Source organism: Chamaea fasciata, unplaced genomic scaffold (assembly GCF_029207755.1).
Source record: "Chamaea fasciata isolate MVZ Bird 193981 ecotype frontalis unplaced genomic scaffold, bChaFas1.0.hap1 SCAF_6, whole genome shotgun sequence".
NCBI lineage: Eukaryota > Metazoa > Chordata > Aves > Passeriformes > Sylviidae > Chamaea > Chamaea fasciata.
In genome coordinates this window covers 5,519,560-5,539,547 of record NW_027094091.1, presented here as the reverse complement: position 1 = coordinate 5,539,547, position 19,988 = coordinate 5,519,560, and the positions used below count along the sequence as shown (strand labels likewise).

General features: G+C 46.8%; 1 protein-coding gene across 4 annotated transcripts in view; it reads left to right on the top strand.

The window, feature by feature from the left end:
* The first annotated feature begins 10,250 nt into the window (after positions 1–10,250).
* FGFR3 (fibroblast growth factor receptor 3) overlaps positions 10,251–19,988 on the top strand; it is a 54,586-nt gene continuing 44,848 nt past the window's right edge. For 3 of the 4 annotated variants that reach the window (XM_066185307.1, XM_066185306.1, XM_066185303.1), the window contains exon 1: positions 10,251–10,428. In XM_066185307.1, the coding sequence (XP_066041404.1) occupies positions 10,251–10,428 (178 nt within the window). The remainder of the gene's footprint in view (positions 10,429–19,988) is intronic. The other variant, XM_066185308.1, reaches the window with a different exon arrangement.

The following is a 19,988-nucleotide window of genomic DNA, read 5'->3' as shown; positions in this document are numbered from 1 at the left end:
TTCCAGTACTCTTGACAAGGAGGAAGCTAAAGTCCAAATCTTTCTCTTTATTTTCCCCCAAACAATAATCACAGTCTCTTGGCAAAATGAATTTCACCCTGAATATTTTGCTGACACCAGTTAAATTCACAGATCTCTAGTCTTCCAGCATCATCCACCAAAAAACCCTAAACACTTATGACGTTAAAGGTGCTGCAAGAGACTGTTTGATTTGGAGAATTTTCCTTGTTCACTCTCAGGCCTGAGCATACAGTTGGCATTTCAGCATCTTTTCCCAAAGGCTAAACACTCCCAGCTCCCTCAGCTGCTCCTCATAAAATTTCTGCTCCAGACCCTTCCCCAGCTCCACTGCCCTTCTCTGGACACATTCAGCACCTCAATATCCTTCTCGTTGTGAAGGGCCCAGAGCTGGACACAGCACTCAAGGTGTGGCCTCCCCAGTGCCCAGCACACGGGGACAATCATTGCCCTGGTCCTGCTGGACACGCTCTTGTTGATACAAGCCAGGATGCCACTGGCCTTCCTGGCCACCTGGGAACAAGCATCCTCAGGAGAAACACCTCTGTCCTAAGGTATATCCTGTGTTTCCACTTGCAGGTAGATTTTTCTTAGGCTTTCAGCTGGGAGGTTAATTCTGGTAAGCCACAATACCTTGTTTTAAATGGTTTTTATTACCAGTTTGACACATTACACTACTATTTATTTTTCAAATCATTCCAAAATACCTTACTGATACAATTGAAATGGATATTAATTTAATGTTTGGTCTTCTCGGGACCAATATTCACCTAGTTTCTGAAATCTGTCCAAGCCTGCTTACAAAAGGCAAATTTTTGAAAGCTGAAGTGAGGTAGAAGCAAATACAGTATATTTCACACACAGCAAGAGACCAAGAGAACTCAAAGTTAGCATTCAAGTCCATTTCCTGCCACCAAACTCCTGAATGCTCTTTTAATTTCTCTGAACACAATATTCGTCCTACAAAACAATCCATAACCTGCTGTTTATCAGACTTCAGACCTTCCAGTAATGCTTACAATTTCCTGAAAAGTCAACATTTATTTTTCAAGTGGCTGAGTCAGGCCTCAAGTAATTTATTGGCTGAAATAAAAACATGAAGTGAGGCATTTTGAAAGCTAATGTATAACTCTGGATGATATCCATAGTCCCATAATATGTTTGAGACACCAGCAGTGATGACCATGATTGTAATCTTTTGTTTTGTTTATGTTTCATTACTGTGTTATGTCATACACTCCCGCACAGTCGAAATCAGTGCTTTAATTTTGAATCACCTCACAGCATACTGCAAAAAACATATGAAATAAAAGCAGCATACTTCAGTCATCCAGCATGTCTCTCCTTATCTTTCTTATCTTTAAGGAAAACTATAATTGGATAATCTTTACTTAATGTAAACTTCTAAAAGCTGGAAGCCATTTCAAGATGACACAGATTAACTGCGGCTACCTGTGAGAACATGCTTCAACATTTTGATGAATTCAGGGAGGATAAAATCAAGCATCTCCAGTATTTACAAAACTATTTTGGCAAAAAAGTGACTGAAAATTTTTCACACAACCTTCAAGAAAAAATTATAACTTTATTCTAGTGTCCTTGTCTTTCTTATTACTCTGTGAGCCAGTCACATGGCTGGAAGCAAACAGGGGTTTTAATTTTCTTTGCAGATAGAGTGCTCTCTGGCTCCCGGGTTAACTTTAGCACTGTCAGCTGCAGAAAGGAATATATTTTCAAAGTTCAGATAATTTGATTTTGGTATCATTTTTACATGAGCAGATATCCCTTGTTACAAGCTGCACAGCTGTCTGAGGAGAAATCAGCCTGACAGTGATTATCCCCCTTCCACTCCCTAGTAAGATATAAACTATTACAAATATTTTTATATTTCTATGGTTTGAGGCATCAACAGCCACAGAGAAAATAAGCTCTTTTAAACCAAGTTCCTACTTGTGTTCTCAATTGAAAGAGGAGCAAATATATTCTTGGCAATATACAATGCTTTTGTCTTACCATGGCAAATGATTAATACTACGCCTAAAATTTGGAGAAGGACACAAATTTGCTGTCACAATCAAATGACTTGTATGAGCCAGAGTGGATACAGCAGCCACCTCCTTGTTGCTTCCAAAGTGCCCTGCTTTATGCATTTTTCCTCACAGAAAATGAGGATTTCTCTCCAGCATTAGGCTACAGAAATTCCTAGGATCTGCACTGTTTGCTGCTGTCTCCCACGAGCCCATCATGAGCAATTAAAAAACAATTTCTGGGTAAACTACATTAAGCCTTTTAGCAATTATTGCTTTATTCTGATTCATTTGACGTCTTTTCTCCCCTCATTGCAAAAAGTTCAGAAACTGATGATTAAGAGGAGTCACTTGATTTTGTCCATTAATAATAGTTCCCAGTTACAGCTGTTGTTACACTCCACATAGGGACATCACTAAATAATTGAAAATATCTAAATAATATTTGCCTTCAGCCTTGGAGAAAATGTCTGTCCCACCTAACTAGAAAGCCCACAGACTCCAGACATTACAGAGACTGAAGCAGAGAGTTCACATAAATATATGGCAAAACCCATCCTACTTAGTTACAGAAGAATAAGTAGATAGCAGTTTTCAATCAATTTCACTGCAGTTTGTAGATCTTTGGGGTGCACTGACTTCTGAATGGTCTACAAAACTTCACAAGAAAAATAATGTCTTGAATATTGTCAGTAGGCTTCAATTTAACTATATCAGGGGCTGAAGTTCTGCTGCTAAAAATATGAATGTCTGCAAATGAAAAAGATTGAAAACCACTGACTGAAAACCACTGGCTACTCTGGGTGCTTGGGGGTTTTTTTAAGGAAGACTGGAGTTATGCTGTAAAAATGTTTTCAGAAGGATCTATTTACCTTTCCCTAGTACTGAAAACATATTTGAGTGGGGTTTGCAATGAAATCATGATCTTTGGATTTAATGATGATGTACAAATGGGAAATGGTGCTGTACAAAATGAAGGCCACATATCCTGACCTCCAGCAAGGTTCTAGTTTGGAGAAGTGAAGCCTTAAGGGTCCATGGGACTCCAGCCTTGGACCCACCTGTGGCACTTCCAGCCAGTGTCCATGGAATCAGTGTAATTCTGTCTCTCTCTGCACCACAGGGACGCCTTCGAGCCCCTCCATCATCAACAAACAACACCGGAGGCTGATAAAAAGGGGTGAAAAACAACCCCTCTTCATCAGCTGAGCATCCCAGATCCCTCCACTATCGGCAGGGAGAGACAAGCACCATTAGAAGAAATGTAAGTTCAAAAAGTCAGGTTTCAGAGGCGTATTGTTCTTATCAACCATAGCTCAGATCCATCAAGTTCCTAATTCAGGTATTTACTAGCTTCACTTGAAATCATGTGAGTTTTTCAGCCTGCATGGCCAACAAAGTGTTGCAGAGAGAGGAGATGCTCAGAGAGTGTGGGGAGTTTCTAGAGTCACACAGTTAATGGCAAATCTGGGGGTAAGCCTTGGGTCTTCTCCATAAATGAAAACCTTTGACCTGTCGGTGAATCTTTTACAAGGTGCTCAAGATCAGCGGTACCTGGTACCCAGGGTTTCCAAATGCTTATTAATGATTCATCTGATCCATTGGCCCAAAGCAAAATTAGCTGTGAAAAGCATGCCAAATCCATGCAGGCCTTGCAGGCCTGATACACTTGTCCCCCAGCAATTTTCTGGTCACGTTTTAAAAGAGTCAAGGATTCCTTTCAGAACAGATGGAGCCAGTGTGTTAAAAGTATACCCAAAAGAACTGGGTCAAAGTGCAATAGAGGATGGAGTCATCACCATGTTCTGGAAAAATGTATCATGAGCAATTTTTTTAATATAAAACGATAATAAGGAAGAGAATTTTTATCACAGGAAAAGTTCCCAGCATTGAGTTCACTTCGGTTCTAAGAAGCCTACAGAATATTTGTCCAATAGAGGAATAAAGTGCCCTCATTCATTAAAAACATTAATTTGCCCATCTGCCCCAGTACCACTAAGACCATCTGGGGCCCCTGCCCATGGCAGCATCCTAGCTGCTCTGGAAAGATTGTCTGAACATTGCAAACTGCACTACAACTCAAGCAACCAATTCCCTCCCTAGGAAAGAGGCTGCTAGAGCATCCAGTGTTCCTGGAATGTTTGGAAATACTTGTCAAAACACGACTCTGGTTTCATTGTTAGTTCTATTAACATTCAAACATTTCCCTTGTTGATTAAAGGCATTGGCTCCATGAAATGTCTTAAAGTCAATGCCTATCTGCCTCCTATCCAATTTCTTATGCAACTGCTGCTTTCCACACCACAAATGTTTTTCCCTTAACAGTGAATGAAATGATTTATGCCACAATTACTACACAGAGGCCTTTTGAGGCTGACGGAGGCCAGCCCTCCCTGACCACAGGTCGCATTCTTCATTGTGTTTGATCTGGACATCCAGCACGCTGCATGAAGGAAATCATATTCCTGCAAAAGCACAAGATCCCTGAGGTAGTTATCACTTTATTGTGACAGAGCAGGGCATGGTCCCACAAGCCAAGCTGCAGACCGGGAGTTGATATTTGGGAAGGCATTTTACCTTCCTGGGCTTTGGAATGACTGAGTGTATCACATGGATAAAAACACTTAACTATCCCCTACAGGATTATCTCTGTTTGTAAAGACCCTCAATTGCTTTTCCACTGCAGAGCTGCTGGACATGCACACTGAATTTGGAATACACATGTCTGTTGGTTCTTATTTTGAAGGCCAGTAAAAGCTGTAGAGTCACCGAATTCTGTAATATATCCTGTATATTTAATGTGCTGATACATGTCTGATCCACCCACCCTATCTCTGCAGCAGAATACACCCAGAGCAGAGCTTACACTGTGCCCTTCAGAAAAATAAGACTACTCTGGGAATTGCAAGAAGACAGCCGTACAAATCAGGCTCTAGATGTGGTGGGGCTGGTGTCAGACACAGCACTGTGTGAGCACTGGCATGAGAGAGCATACAAGTCTGTGTTAAAGCAGAATTGAGCAAGACTATATTGTCCCCATATTCGAGCTTCCTCCCAAGTAAGTCAATCTTCCACTGAGAAAGAGCTTGCCTAAAAGTCATAGCAAGAATGACTAATATTGACCACAATTCTGCTGTCCCCAACAGATGGAAGACCTGAACTCATATTTATTTTAGGATGTGGCTGCTTGTTCTGAAGGTTCCCATGCAGGTCATAACCCATCCCTTTCCCTATCTTGGAGTGGGGCAGAATAGGGGAAAACCCCTGGAGAAAGGAGAGCCACCAGGCAAAACAGCGGGGCCAGGACCTAGGGAAGAGTCCAATGTGTGCAAGCTCTAAAGGGTTGAAGAAAAGTTTCTGTAACCCCTGCTGCAGGTGAGCAGTCAGGGTGAATGGGCAGCAGCAGACAGCTGGTGCCCTTTGGTGGTCTCTGGCCACATCCAGGAGAGAGGACTTCAAGGGCATTTGTTGGACTCCCAGAAGCTCATCTTGGCAGTATGTAATTTCCCCTTACAGGCACCAGTCTGCACAGGCTGGTAAGGGATTAAACAGGCTGTGGCTTCATTTCAAATGCCCCTCAAAGTGAGGTGCCCTGCTACACCCACAACTGCAACCCTGCTGCACACACGTTTGCCTGAAATATCCTATGTGCCCATGGCATGAAGAGATCTGGCAGGCAGCAGTGATCTCTGTCCTGTCCCCTCCAGGCTCCAGCACATTGCTTTGGTTTATTCCAAGGACAGGCAACACCCAGCCCGTGCAGGTGGTCAGTGACACCTCTGAGAGCCACTTGTGACCCTGGTGGCAGTGCCCTGGCTGCACACACACAGCTGCTGTGCTGAGTCAGCATCATTTCAAGGTCTGATTTTAAATCCTTGCTTCTCACACCCTCCACAGGCCTGCTCCAGGGTTTTTGGGTTTGTTTTGTTGTTTTGCTTCTTTTTTTTCCTCCCTGCTTTCTCCAATTGCCTGCTTTGCATTCCAGGCTGACAAATTATTCTACCTTTGCCAGTGCCTCCCCACATGCAGCTCTTAAAAAGATCCAGCGTGCCGCTCCAGTTCAGTTCACTTGTTCCTTCTCATTTCACTTCAAATAAAACAACTCACTCCTTGTAGAGCCTTCTATTCCTTGTCTGTTCCATACAGTTCAGTGGGAAACAAACCCAACAGGATAAGATTGTGTTGCAAACAGCTCACAGACAGTGCAGGCACAGAGAGATCCTTCACAAGGTGCTTGACTGCTCACAGTGTTTGCCCTGACAATCATTTGGATCCTTAATCTTAGCAACAACGACTTTTGAGCTTGAAATTCAATAAACCAGCCTGGAATTGCAGCTCCAAGGGCTGGCTAACTAATAAAAAGCGGTTTAGCTGTTCCAATGCGCCTTATTGATATAAATGGGTAGTGACATGAGCTCTGGAAAATGTACCCCAGTGCTGGCATCCACTGATGCTATTTAACCCTTGAATGCTAAGGGTGAACAGCTTGGGCTTCTACTCCTGCACACTGATACTGACCTCTGAACTGATACTTCAATTCAGTTTCATGTGAGCTTGTAGCATTTGGTTGGGCTGAAGGAACAGCCTGTTACAGCCTTGTGAGGCTACAACACTCAGTCTGGCTCACAAGTCAGCGAACAAGACCCAGTTTTGATAAGAAATATTTGGCAATATTTATTGTGTGTACCTAACCTGATATGATTCAGCAGCTCATGTGACCGAGACTCTGATCAAACTTGCCAGCATATTGAAATTTGAATTAAAGTTTCACCTATTTCATTGCTCTGCTCCAACTCAGTATTGATTCAGGAATTGCTTACTGCTGCCTGAGGAAGCAGCTCCTGCGAGTATCAGATGTATGGGGGCACCAGTCCCCAGTGTAATTTTTGAAAGATCCTTGTTGAGCCCAGCACTGGTGCCTGAGCCTTCTGCCTGCCATGCTACATCTGACAGCTCAGATGTGCAAGGGAGAGCTTTGCACAGTGCACGAGGGGGATTGCAGGGGAAGGGAAGTGAGCACAAGCTTTCGGACAGCAATGTCACCAAGGGTGACATTGGCATGAATAAAGCCCCTCTCCCTTCATGCCTCCCCAGAGCCCCAGTCCCAAGGGCTTTGGGACAAGCATCTGACAGCCTGTCCCAGACAGAGATGCAGAATGGACTGCTTAAAGCATTCACACCTGGAGCCAATTTTGCTCCATTTTTTTTTTTTTCTGACAGCAATCTTCATTTAACTTAATTTGAGACTATCAACAGGTCGCACTTTCGTAGAGAGAGATTAGCAGCCTCCCTCTAAGGCAGAACTTTGGAGAGGCAGGGAGGGAGGGAGGGGCCCTCAGGGCCTGAAAGGCTCCCCAAAAACTGTCCCAGGGCAGCCAGCCTCAGTGGCTGGGCAGATGGAGGTGTGTGACAGTGACAGGCTTGGAGCCACTCACTCAGAAAAGGGCAACCACTCACCACCCCTGAGCTGCTGAAAGGGAGTTGATTTTCATCACAGACAGCTTTGGATATTAAGGGGATAAACAAATATAAAGTTCTGGGAAGGGAATTCCTATAAAGGGTAAAAGGAGAACAAACATGTTGGCAGAGAGTATCCCTGCGTGGAAGGAGTGGGGGGGGTGGGGGGGCATGCTCCTATATATATGGCTTATGGTATAACAATGCTGAAATAAATGCAACTGTGTTGTGCAGGCTTTACTAGCCTATGTACATGGATTTTTATTTTTTAAGTAAGAAAGTGGCTGAGACACAGTCCAGAGCTGCAGTTTTTGCTGCACAGCACTACATCCTAGGCTCTCTTACGGTGGCCACCACAGTGACAAAGCAGCATCAAAAAATCTGTACTTAAATGGATCTGTGCTCCCCAACACCACATGAGTGTTCTGCATGGTTAAAAAATGGGAAATCTAAAAATATCGCGCTCTAGGGAAAACTGCAAACCTTGAAGTCCTTCACACAGGACTATCTCAATACCCATTTGATTTCCTGTTGTAAAGGGCTTCCAAATGTTATAAGTTCTTGGGTTTTTTTCCAAATGAAAACCAGTTCAAAACCATTAAAGGGCTGAGCTAACCTGATCCACAGGGCAGACCTTTACATCTCCCAACAACCTCACAACTCTCCGAGTTCAGATCACCCATTTCTATCCTGTTACTCCAGGAGCAGCACGGGAGTGTTTGCTCTCACATGACAGAAAGGAACAATCACTATGGCACTTTTAAAACTCAGCCACAGTGTGAAAAACCAGACTGAATTCTCACAGACGTTTTGATTTTATCTGCGGACCGAGGAAAGCTCCTGGTCCTCTTTTGCTGCTCTCCTCTTGGAAAATTGGGGTAGTAATAGTAACAATACTAACACTAGCAATAAGAACAATAATGCTACAACAACAATCTTACTCTGGTGGCTTTACTTGAGAGCAGAATTTGGCTTTGCTTTCACAATTTTGTCTTCAAAATGAAGCAAACAACTCCTTGTGCAGTGTTATAATTATGCTGCTGTTGTTGTTTTAATTTTTAGTGATTTTCTGGCACCTCCAGCACAGCAGTTATGAGAGCAAACATCGTGCAGCTTGACATGCTGCCAAGCCTTCTCTGTGTCGGTGAAATAAGCACATTTTATTTATATGTCTGCTTTTCCCTCCATTGTTTACATTTAAAACCGGTGGTGTCACTGGCGAGGGTCTCCGCTGACATGTAGGATTTCCTCGCCGCAGCCCCGTCTCAATGCTTCCCCACACAATGCCACAGTATTGAGATGTCAGAGTCTCTGTGCCTGATAAAGGTGTCAAGACAGATCCCGGTTGCAGCGACAACAGTGCGAACTCCGAGCCCTCCACGGCGGCCAGGAGCGATCCCCGCTGTTTGCCCTCGCTGCGGGCCAAACCTCCTCACTGCCCGGCTTTCCTCTGACCCGAAAAACCTTCCCTTGACTCTCCTGCAGGTTGGGTTTTTTGGGCCCCCTCTGCAGAGCATTTTCAGCTCTGATAATATTTGCGTCTATTTTCAGCGAATGAGCTGCTGTGTCAAGTGGGATTAAAGCAGAACTCTGACTTCTCTGTATGAGGCAGCTCAGCTCTCTGCCAGCAGTAACTGATGCATGTCACTTCAGCAACTCGGCCGTGTCGGGGGTCCCTGAGATGACCACAGTACCCCAAACCAGAACTGTGACAGTGACTAGATCGTTGTAATCGTAACTGTAAATGTGACTAGATCCATTTAGTCAGACTTTATTAAAACAGCTAGTCCAGCTGGCAGAGGAGAACACGTAGACTGGCGTGGAGACTGTGATTATTCCCATCAATGCACCATCAATAGGGAATATGGGTGTGGGGGCGTGAAGTCAGGATGCTCGAAAGCGAGTGGCTTCACTTCGGGGTACAGACGGGCAGCTCTGCAGAGGGAATGGGTGCACGGGCCATTTGCTGCTCAAGTCCCAGGCGGAGCCGAAGCGCTACACGCACAGAAGTGCTGTCCCCAACCCACGGATCCCCCTTCCCGCCGCCTCTCTCCAGAAAACGCGCTGTTCCCGAGCCAGGAGAAGGGGACACGCGGGTAACCGCCGCGGCGCACGAGGCCACTCAGGATCCACCATGGGAGCAGTGCGCCAACTTTAATCTCACGTCTGTGGGAAGCGAGTGCCGCTCCACCCCGAGGGCTTGGCGGGCGCAGCCCCGCGCGGCACCAGCCGCCCCCCCTCGCAGCCCCGGGGCCGGGCGCGGAGCGGCGCGGGGCGGGCGCGGCCCCCCGCGGCGGCGGCGGCGGCGGGGCGGGGCGGGGCGGGCGGTCCGGCCCGGCGGGCGGGGACATCGCGGCCGCCCCGCTCCGCGCCCGCTCCGCGCCGAGCAGACGCAGGAGCGCCGCGGCGGCGGGCGGGCGGCGGCGGCGGCGGCTCCTGCGGACGCTCGCTCGCTCGCTCCCTCCCTCGATGCGCGGTGCGCGGCCGGCCGCGGGGCTTGCGCAGGTAGGCGCCCCGCCGCCGCTCGGTGCACGGCTTCGCGCGGCCCCCTGCACTTTTTTCCTGCTCCCACCACTTTTTTTTTTTTTCCGCCTTTTTACTATTATTTTTCCTGTTCCTCCTTCCTGTGGGTACCAGGGGCGGGGGGTTTCCTCGTCCTCCTCCCCGCGCTGAGCGCCTCTCTCCCTCTCCCGGCAGCGCGGCGGCGGAGCGGAGCGGTGAGCGGCGGCAGCATGCGGCGGCCGGGGGATGTCTGAGGCGGGCGGTGCGGCGGCGGCCGCGCTGCCCCGGCGCCGCTCCGGAGGCATGCGGGCGGCCTGGGGCTCCGTCTGGTGCCTGTGCCTGGCGGCGGCCGTCGGCGGGATGCCGGCGGCGCGGCGGGGCGGCGGCAAGGCGGCGGCGGCGAGGAGCGGCGGGCAGCCGGCAGGTAAGGGCTGCGCGGCCGCGCACACACGTGCTCTGCCGGGTTCGGCGCTGCGCGTCCCCGTCCCTGAGCGAGCGGAGTGGGGCGGAGGGATGGAGACAGCCCGAGGCGGCTGTGGAGCGGGAGTTACGAACGCGGGGCCGGGGCGGTTCCACCTCGCCGTGGCTCGGGGTAGTCTCAGAGGCGCGCAGGAGGGACAAAGTGCTTTTAGGAGGATCCCTGTCTGCCAGGAGCCTTCTGTCCAGCAAGGCAGTGCCTGGGGCACCCTCATGGGTAACAGCTGGGAAGATGCTTGCGTGCGTGTGTAGCGGCGCATCTTCGGCACACATCGGAAATGCTCTGCGTGTGTTCGGGTGGGAAAAGTAAGGGAAGGTCTTTATATCTGCAGCTTGTGAGCAAAAGTGGAGTTGCCACGGCTCGGGGTAGGCACAAGCTGAGTTGTAGATGAACAAGCGGCTGTGCTGAGAAGGGAGCTGCGTTTCGGGGAAGCCGGCGACGATCTCCCCTGGAGTGGCAGTACTGCAGTTGCAAGTGAAAAAAAGTTAACACGTCGGACAAAAGCTGGGTTTTGCTTTTTTTCCTTCTTCTTCCAAGTAGTATACGGCGGGTTTGAAACATCGTGTCTCTCTGATCCGCCTCAGCTGCTACCTGAGTCCCTGTTTATTTTTCAAAGCTCTTTAATGGAAGGGAGCCCCCTCGCAGCCCCCCGTCCTCCGGTTTGCATGTACCCGGCAGAAAGTTTCCATTGTTCAGGAAAGGGTTTGAAGCCTGTTTGCCAAAAAAGTGACAGGGGAATAAATGGACTTCGTGGAGGCTGGGGGGTGGGGGGCATTACTTTCATACCCCTTTTGGTTAAAGCTATAAATCACACCGGAGGTTGGGTTTGTTTTCGAGAAAGTCCTAATAAAACACCAGATTCTTAGTGTAACTCGTTTGGCTCATTTTTCACAGCCAAAAGAATTGATTTATGGGGCAACATCGCAGGGACTTGGTCAGAGCAGATGAGGTCGGTGTGCGGAAGGCAGCGGGCAGCCTGTGCTGGCCGCAGGGGTGCGAGTGACAGAAGCGAAGTGTCCCCAGTTCTCCTTGGCGTAGCCTGAAGTGTGTGTTGGTGCTGTCACTTCAGGCACAGTCCCATGGGGGTGAGGAGCAACCTCGGTGGCTGCCTCAGTGGTCCCTGGGCTTCTGCACCTCACCTTCAGCCCATAGCTGTGGTTGATGATGTGTTGAAGTGGTGCTAAACCCTTCCCGCGCTCTAAGATACTTTTGCAAGTGAAAGCTTTGGGACGCTGTTGGAATCGTAGCGAGTGGCATGCTCGGAGGTCACACGGAGGGAAACATCCCTCCAGTGATGACTGTGAAGTCAGTGATGGGTTGGGATTTCCAGGGGCTCCCTGGAACTCCTCGGGATAGGCTCTCTTACCTCTCGTTCAGCTTTCTCCGAGGCAAAGGTGGCACTGTCAACTCCCTCTCTGCTCCCTCGAAGTGGGATTCCTCCCTGAACCAGGAGGCTTCCCGTCAACCCCAACACCTAACCATGTCTTCAAGAGTTGCCCCACCACCGTGAGTTGTTAAAAGCTCCTGTGGACGGGGCCTATGAGGGGAGAGAGAGCTTTTCTGTGCCGGTGGCTATCCCACCATCTTCCACGTGCGTGGGGAAGCGTGAAGCCAGTGCTGCTTCCCCAGCTCTGTGCCAAAGCCAGCAGCTCTGCCTGTCCGACCTGGGGGGGAAAAGGTTGTGCAAAAGAAACTGTAAAGAATATAAACCTTCAGAGCCAAGTAAAAACACATTTTACTTTTTCAGTCTTTTTGAATTGAATGGTAAAAAGCAAATTCTTTCTCCTAGTCAAATGGGCCATGGGGTATTGGCTCATTACTGAGGGTTGTTGTTCGCTGGGCTTTGCATTTACAGTCTAAGGCCTTATTTTCCATAAAGGGGCTTGGAAGGATTTTTCCCCAGTGATCTAATTCTCCACACGGGGCTGTGAAGGCTATAACAGCTACTGCTTTGTGCCTATACTCAGCTACATAAAACACACATTGAAGGGAGGCATTCTCGAGGTATGTGTATGTTTGCTAATATGAATACTGGCTATTAGCGGAGGTGGAGGGGGTGCAGGTTTTAACATCTCCGCAGGGAGGTGTTCGGCTGTTGGCAGGAAGGAGGCAGATGGCGGGGCTGTTGCTGAATAGAAGCTAAACTAAAAACACCAGGGGCCTCATCTGGGCTGAGTTTCTCTTCTCTCCGTTCTCCGGGCTGCTGCAGGAAGAACAATGTCAAATTTCCCCCCTCCCTCTTTTTTTTTTTTTTTTTCCTTTTTTTTTTTTTTTATGAATGAAAGTAAGAGAGGCAAGGCAGGATTGAATGTGTATGTCATTCAGGGGCTATGACAGAGATGATTAGGGAGGTCAGTGAACTCCTTTGCAGTCTTGAGCATGCGGTCACTCTATTCAGCAGCCACAGAATAGACATCAATATAAAAAAGCCCGTCCAATTTGCATTAGTATTCAGATAAAGATATTACTTCGTACGATTTGTGAATGTCAAGTAATGCTGGCTGTTTTCTTAGAGAGCAGCCCAACTGAAACAACAGCATTTAACTTTTAAGAAATTCTGATAACCATCCTGTCTTCTGTAGCTGGCTTGTGTGTGTGTCTGCACATGGTATATGTGAAAAAGGCAATTTCTGGGCTCTTTAGGATTTGTGTTGTACTAGTTAGCTGCTGAGGCTGTCTGAGTGCATTGAAAGAGTTGTATAGAGAGCTGCTAATGTTTGATCAGGTTTGTGCTGGAAGGGGGGGGGGAGAGCTCTCCCAGTCTGTCAGGAGCAAGAACCGAAGTTTCCTCGTGCAAGGAGTGGAATTGTCATCCAGAGTTAATACTGCCCGGGCAGGGTTTTTTTTGCCAGCAGAACAGAACAAGGACCATTTGGGGATTTTGCTTAAGTTCAATGGGAGGGTATGTGTACCAATTCCTGTGACTTTTTTGTGTGGAAGGATGTGCTGGCTGCGGTGTTTTTCATGCAGCTGATGGCAACTGGGCTCTTGCAGCTTTCCAGCGTGAGCTCAGCAAGGGGTCCAAGGTGTAGGGTACGCTGATCTGTGTCACTTTGCTTTGTGTATCTCAGCGTTTCAAAGTTCATCCTGAAATTATAGAGGTATTGAAGCCAGTGCCAAATGGCACTGGCTGTTCCTGGAGCTCGCCTTGGGGTTTATGTGTTCAAACTCTCCGCAAAGTCTCTCATATATTTATTGGTGGCACTGCTTACCTTGTGCCCGACACCAGAAATGTTTTAGATTCAATGGGCAGCTGTGAGTGAGTGTTTTGAGATTAAAAGTTGATTCATTTGTTCTCATGAACAGCAGCAGCTAAAGAGCTAATTAAGTCTTTAATATTGAGACTAGCATATTTTACTATACGATATAAAATAAGAGGACACAAGTTAATGCAAGATGAAACATTGCTTGTTTAAAAAAAAAAATCTATTTATTACCTAGCAAACAGTGAACTAGAAAGTCTGTTCCAGGGTGGAGATGGGCTCAATATATTCAATAGTAGCTGTATAACATGATGTCTTCTACACATACTGACAAGGGTCACTCCAATTAAATCTGAGGATTTTTTTCTTTTAATTAAGACTTTATTAGCAACCACTGAGTAGGAAACGTGATGAAAGTAGATCTGAAAATTGTGTAGCGAAGTGCTGATCTGCTAATTAAATCATGCAATTAAAGTAAGCCTCTCAGACTGGCATGTTAACTTTTACAACTCCCTCCAAAAAAATCCTCAGTGCTGTTTGAGAAGGTGAACCTGTCCTGAAGCCTGACTGAACACGGATGTGAAAGAACTCTTGATTACAGCATTCCCACTGTATTCAGACCATTTCCATACAGTGGGACCCAGGCTGCTGGTTGCACAGAGCTGAAATTTTTCATAAAGGTGGAGGTCGGTTCCCTCCCTTCTATAAGGGTGAGAAACAAAATTTTTCCTTTTAAAATATGGTCAATAACAGGGAACTTTGATATCCACCTAAATACTTAGAAAGCTGTCCTTTCTGAATACTTACTGTGTACATCTGCTATTCACTTAGGGATCCTAAAGGATAGTGAATCAGCCTGGTTTCTGAGCAATTAATAAAATTTTCAATTTATAAAAGCATTGGATCAAGGTGGTTCTGAAAGTTATCTCTTCTTTGCATGTAGTGCTGTGACTGAAGGCATTTGCTTCACCTTAATTTTAGCTAAGGTTAGGGCATGGCCTGCTGGTGGCTTTTTCTGGCTGGGCATTGATGTGTGTAGGATTCAATGCAGGAGCCTGAGCATGAGCCATTAAATTTCATGGAGAAGTGGCTGTGTTGTCATCACGGTTTAACTTTGGGCGATTTTTTACTATATATAAGGTAGACCCATCAGGTTTAAAACAAATTCAGATGTTTATACTGAAAATAGAGTCAAAATTCCCTCTCCAGTTTTTCCCAGCTTAGCTGAACCTGATACACAGATAAACGATGAATCTGGCTATTTTTCTTCTGTTTCCCTGTTTGAATAGATTTCTGTCTTGTCCTTCATGGGCTACATGCTCATAACTTTTCATGTGTCTTGGGAGTTTGCCTGACTCTGCATACCTGTTTCTTCCTTTCCTTAAAAAACACTCCAGCCTTGAAATTGCCTGCTGACTCCAAGCCATTCAATAGAGAGGTTTGATGGAGCTGTTTCAGTGTTTGCCGTTTCATCTCTTTTAATAGAGATTAGTGATAAACTTGATTCTACATGTACCAGACTGTATGCCAGAGAGGATGGGGGCCAGTAGAAGTTTGCTTTACACTCGGGGGTTTTTTCAGCAAATGGGACTCTGATTCAGCACAGCCACTCACGATATGTGGCAGCAGGCGGCCCAGACTGTCGGAGTAAATCTGAAAGCACCTCTCTGCAAACACTGGGCTAAAAGCATGTCTGAAGATGGATACAAAACCAAAAGCACCTTAAAATACCTTGTTACACCCTGTATCTTTTTCCTTGGCCTTCTACATGGCTTATCAGTTTAGTGGTTTCCCCTCTTTTGGCTGTTTATCTGGTGACCTTGTTAAAAAATCACTTTTTCTCTGAAGTGAAGTTTACTCCCCCAGTGTCCCCTTTCTCATACACTCAGACCTCAGGTTGCCAAGTGCCGTAGATGTGATTTAAAGCTCCATATGTGTGAAGAAGGGCTTTTATTCCTGCAGTGAATGCGGTATTCCTGGTGTGCTTACCCCTGAAGTATCTGCTCCTTGGCTTGAATGACCAGGAAGTTTCTGCAGTATCAAAAGCAAACAAGAACTGTGAGATATGGGCTGAGTAAAACCTTTAGTAAACTTAGCAGTTAAAATGTGAAAGGTAATCACATGTAAATCTGCCCTATTATTCTGATAGGCTATCAGGGCTGTTGCATTCAGGTGGATAGGAACTAGCCAGGAGGTAGTTAAATCAATTTTAAATTTTTTTGGCAGTGACACTCAGGTTACTCAATGCAGCAAAGCTATTTTTGAAGAATGGCAGCACAGTCAAGTAAGAAAACATTTCTCCAGTACCTGCTTCAGTTTCAGATGTATTCATCTAAAAAAGGGGTGGTATTTATTGCAGAGATGGAGGTAGGTCTGGTGTGCTGGCCATGCTTTCTCAAATCCAGAGAGCAAGGCAAGATAACGAGTTGGTTAAATAAAAAGGTTATATTAAAACTTGGAAGTAGATCTCTTTATCACGCAGAACTGTATGCAAAACAATTGCCATGTGCTTACACGTTTAGCATCTGTGAGATTTTGGGGCCGTGCCATTTCTGCAGGTTGTGAGGGGTTAAAAGAATTAATAACTCAGGCGAGGAGGGTTCCAAGTTTTCGGGTGAGGAAAGGACGCAGCCGGGGATCGCTCCCTGGGAGCAGGCGCTGCTCCACGTGCTGTGTGTGCCGAAGGCTTTTCCCTGGGAACTTCACAGCCCCAGGACCCTGGCACTGCTGTTTGCACCACTGTGACCAGGGTGTGCTCTGACCTACTGAACTACCTGCAAATGTCACGTGGCGGCATGTTGGTTTGGATTTTTTCCCCCTCATTTCCTTTTCACCCAAGGAGGCAAGCCATCAGTTAAATTCCTTAATTTGAGTATGAGACTTTCAGGAAAAGACAGTATCAGGCAGTGGTAGTGCACCATGGCATGCCTGAAAACTCCAGAGGGGGCTTCCCAACTGTTGCCTTTTCATAACTGATGAAAGTGTTTGTGAGTTTATCTTTATTTAATACTTCTGCCGTGGAAAGTGAAGTGTTTTATAGTTGTGCCTTGATTTCACTGAGCTACCATGTGCTGTTCACAAGGAATCTCAGTAAATTATTTCAGCTGACGTAGTTAAATTACTAAAGTTCTGGAGACCAGTGCTGGGTTATAAGGATTGGACTAGTGTCCAGAAATGATGGATTTTAAGCATTTTGGAGTTGACCTGGCTCAAGTTTGGTGTAGGGCAGACAGCAGTATAGCTGGGTATTGCTTAGGGGCCCAACGTTGTGGTGGTGACATGGTGCGTGGGTGGGTTCTCACTGATGGATGCCAAGAGGGAGGAGTGATGTAAAGTAAAGGGCAAGAAGGGAAGGACTTCACAGTCAGAGAGCTCCAAGGAAGGTGCTGAGGACGAGGGCATCTCTGATGCTCCTCTCACAAGAGGCAGGTGGCACCTGGCTCTGTGAAAATGGGATGCAGGCATGGTCCTTGTAGCAGGACTGTGTCCCAGGAGCCATCTGGTCCCCTGTGTTGCTGGTGGTGCCTCTGCAGAGGGGATTTACCGGCGGTATTATCATTGTGGTGTGTGGCAGAGGAGGTCATGTGAAGCCCTGGAGGCGTTTCTGTTCCACAGGGCACTGCAGGGTAACTGGCATCACCCTGAACTGGCAGCTCATCCTCTCTTGCTCACTCCCCCTGCAGAAGGTAAAATACACATCTGTGAAGGCTTTTCTTTGGAGGAAAAAGGAGCTATGGGAGATTTCTCTGGATCCAAATGATGAGACCAGCCTTTCTCAACCTTCCGCTTTCCCTTTCAGAAGACTGAAAAGATCCCAAGAATTGGATTTTTAATTTTATTTTGATGCTTGACAGAGCTTGTAAAGATCCTTCATAGCAAATTTGGCTCCCAGTTCGGAGGGTCATTGCTTTCTTTAGGGGTTTTGCCATTCTCTGCTTCTTGTAGTCCTGTAAAAATAATAATGAGGTCCTGATCTTGTGCCTATTGAATCCTAGGCAAAAAAAGCCCCCATTGATTTCCAAGAGAGCAGACTGAAGCCCTTCACAGATCGTGGTGGGAGCAGCTATTTAGCATAAGCAGGGATTGTTTGGGAAGTTTTCTAATGACCCAAACATTTTAACAAGCAGAGGAAACTCTGGCGAGTAAAAGGGCTCCCAGTTTGGGGGTGGAGATCCCTGGAACTGGCTTTCAGTGACCTCCCATTCCTCTCTAACCAGCTGTAACACAGACCTTCACTTCCCATCTTGCTTTTTGTAACTCCAGCTTCGATGGGAGCCCGCGGCAGCATCATAACGCAAGCGCAAACACCAGAGGCAGCAGCGACAGCCACCACCCAGCTCCCCCATGTCCCTGTTGTGAGTCCTCTGTGGAGCTGAGCTGCTCTGCTGGCCACTGACTGTCCCCTCCTCACTGCCCCATCCTCACTGCCATTTCATCAGCGTCACTGGCATCAGCCCCAGCGCCGTGAGCTGCGAGCAGCACAGTGCACCGTGTTAATAATCCTCTGCGGGTGAGCCCGAGCCCTGGGACCCTGCACCACGCAGGATCCTGTGGAGGAGCTTTCCTGGCACTTCATGGGCAGACAGAGCATAAGAAAAAAGATTTCCCATAGGATTGTTCTCTTTTTTCTCTTTCTCTTTCTTTTTTTCTTTTTCTTTTTTTTTTCTTTTTTTTTTAATAACCCCTCCCTCATGGGCGAGACTCAGGTACAAGCAGTTCCCTCCCAGCGAAATACTTCAGCAGCTTTGTGTGGAGACTGTAGGGCCTGAACAAACTGGTGATTTCATTTTCGTTTAAAACTTTTTTCACTTCTCTCTATGGATTCCCCAAGGAAGGCATTTTGTTCCTAGCCAGTAGCAGGATCTGTGTAAGATGAGCCAAGGTGTGCCTTGGGAGATGGGAGTGTGGCTGTTAAAAGTGAAGAGGAGAAACCAATTGCTGGGAGAAGGTTAAGGAGTTCTGAGTGTGCCCTGACAATTTGCATGTTCAAGAGAAGATAAATCGTCAATGAGCCTGTCTTTAATTAAAAGAATGATTGGAATTAGGCACAGTACTATCTCTCCTGATCAGTATCATGAGTATCTGTACGAATAAAGCATTTCTGAGGAGGGAGAAAAACACCAGATTTTAATCTTCCTTTGGTAGCCGATATGTCTGCCTTTTGCAGGGGCATATTTCTCCCTGTCTTGGAGTACCCGTGCTTGTTGACAGTAAACAACTGTCACTTGGCAGTTTATGAAAGAAGAATGTTTAAGAAAACATGTCCAGTTTAAATAGTTATGTTAATAGGCTGGGGATCCGTGCAGAAGTGAGGGGATCTGGTAAATGAAGGTAGATAAATTAGCTGGTATTTAGAACCATAGGATCATGGAATGGTTTGGGTTGGACGGGACCTTAAATATCACCTTGTTCCAACCTCTAGTATTCTTACACATTAACCATATAAGAAAAGAGCTGAGCGCAACTGGGGGAGAAAAATGAAAAGTACTTTTCATCTTTACAGTCAGTGTTATGCATGAATTCACAGCCTTCTGTGAAAGCATAATTTCTTTTCCAATGACAATTCCGAAAGCCTCTTTCTTCCAGTATGTGGTGGGCTGGGCCCTGGGAGGCCCCTGGGTGGGACGAGCTGAGGGCTGGGAAGGCTGTGCTCCCACTGAGTGGCCCGAATTCTGCTCCAAGCTCCACAGGCAGCATTTGGACCCTGCGGCTGCCCTGCCGTGTCCTCAGCCTTTGCCGAGCAGGAATGATCGCAAGAGGAAGCTGCAAGAAAACTTTGCCTCCTGATTTGTGAATTGATTAATTACAGAAAGGAAGGGGGGGTGGGGGGGAGTAAGAAACAGCAGATGGTGTCCTCTCTGCATCCCTGCCCAGCGTTGCTACAAATCCATCACCCACCTTCTTTTGAGTTAAACACTGGTGGATGTAGTGAGAGATGAGTGAGTGCAAAGCGTTTGTTCCAGCTCAGCCCAAAATCATCAGTGTCAAAATATAGTGAGTAGGAGCCTGGTGTCAGGCACTTGAAATCTGTAATCAAGCATAAAAAATATGTTTCAGGTTTTCCAGGCTCCTGGTTCACCCAGATTGGGAAGAAGGGTAGAAGTGGCTAATGGGGGATACTAGCATTAGCCTTGAAGATACTGGCTAAAGCCACTCTCCTGCACTCCAGCTGCCATCCTGGCATATAATATAAATACAGTAAATACTGTGGAGTTTAAATACAGAGTACTGTGTTGCAGATACCCCAGGATGAAAGAAGGTATTTCAGAGAAGGGCGTCTTGACAGCAGCACCTTCTCTTGCC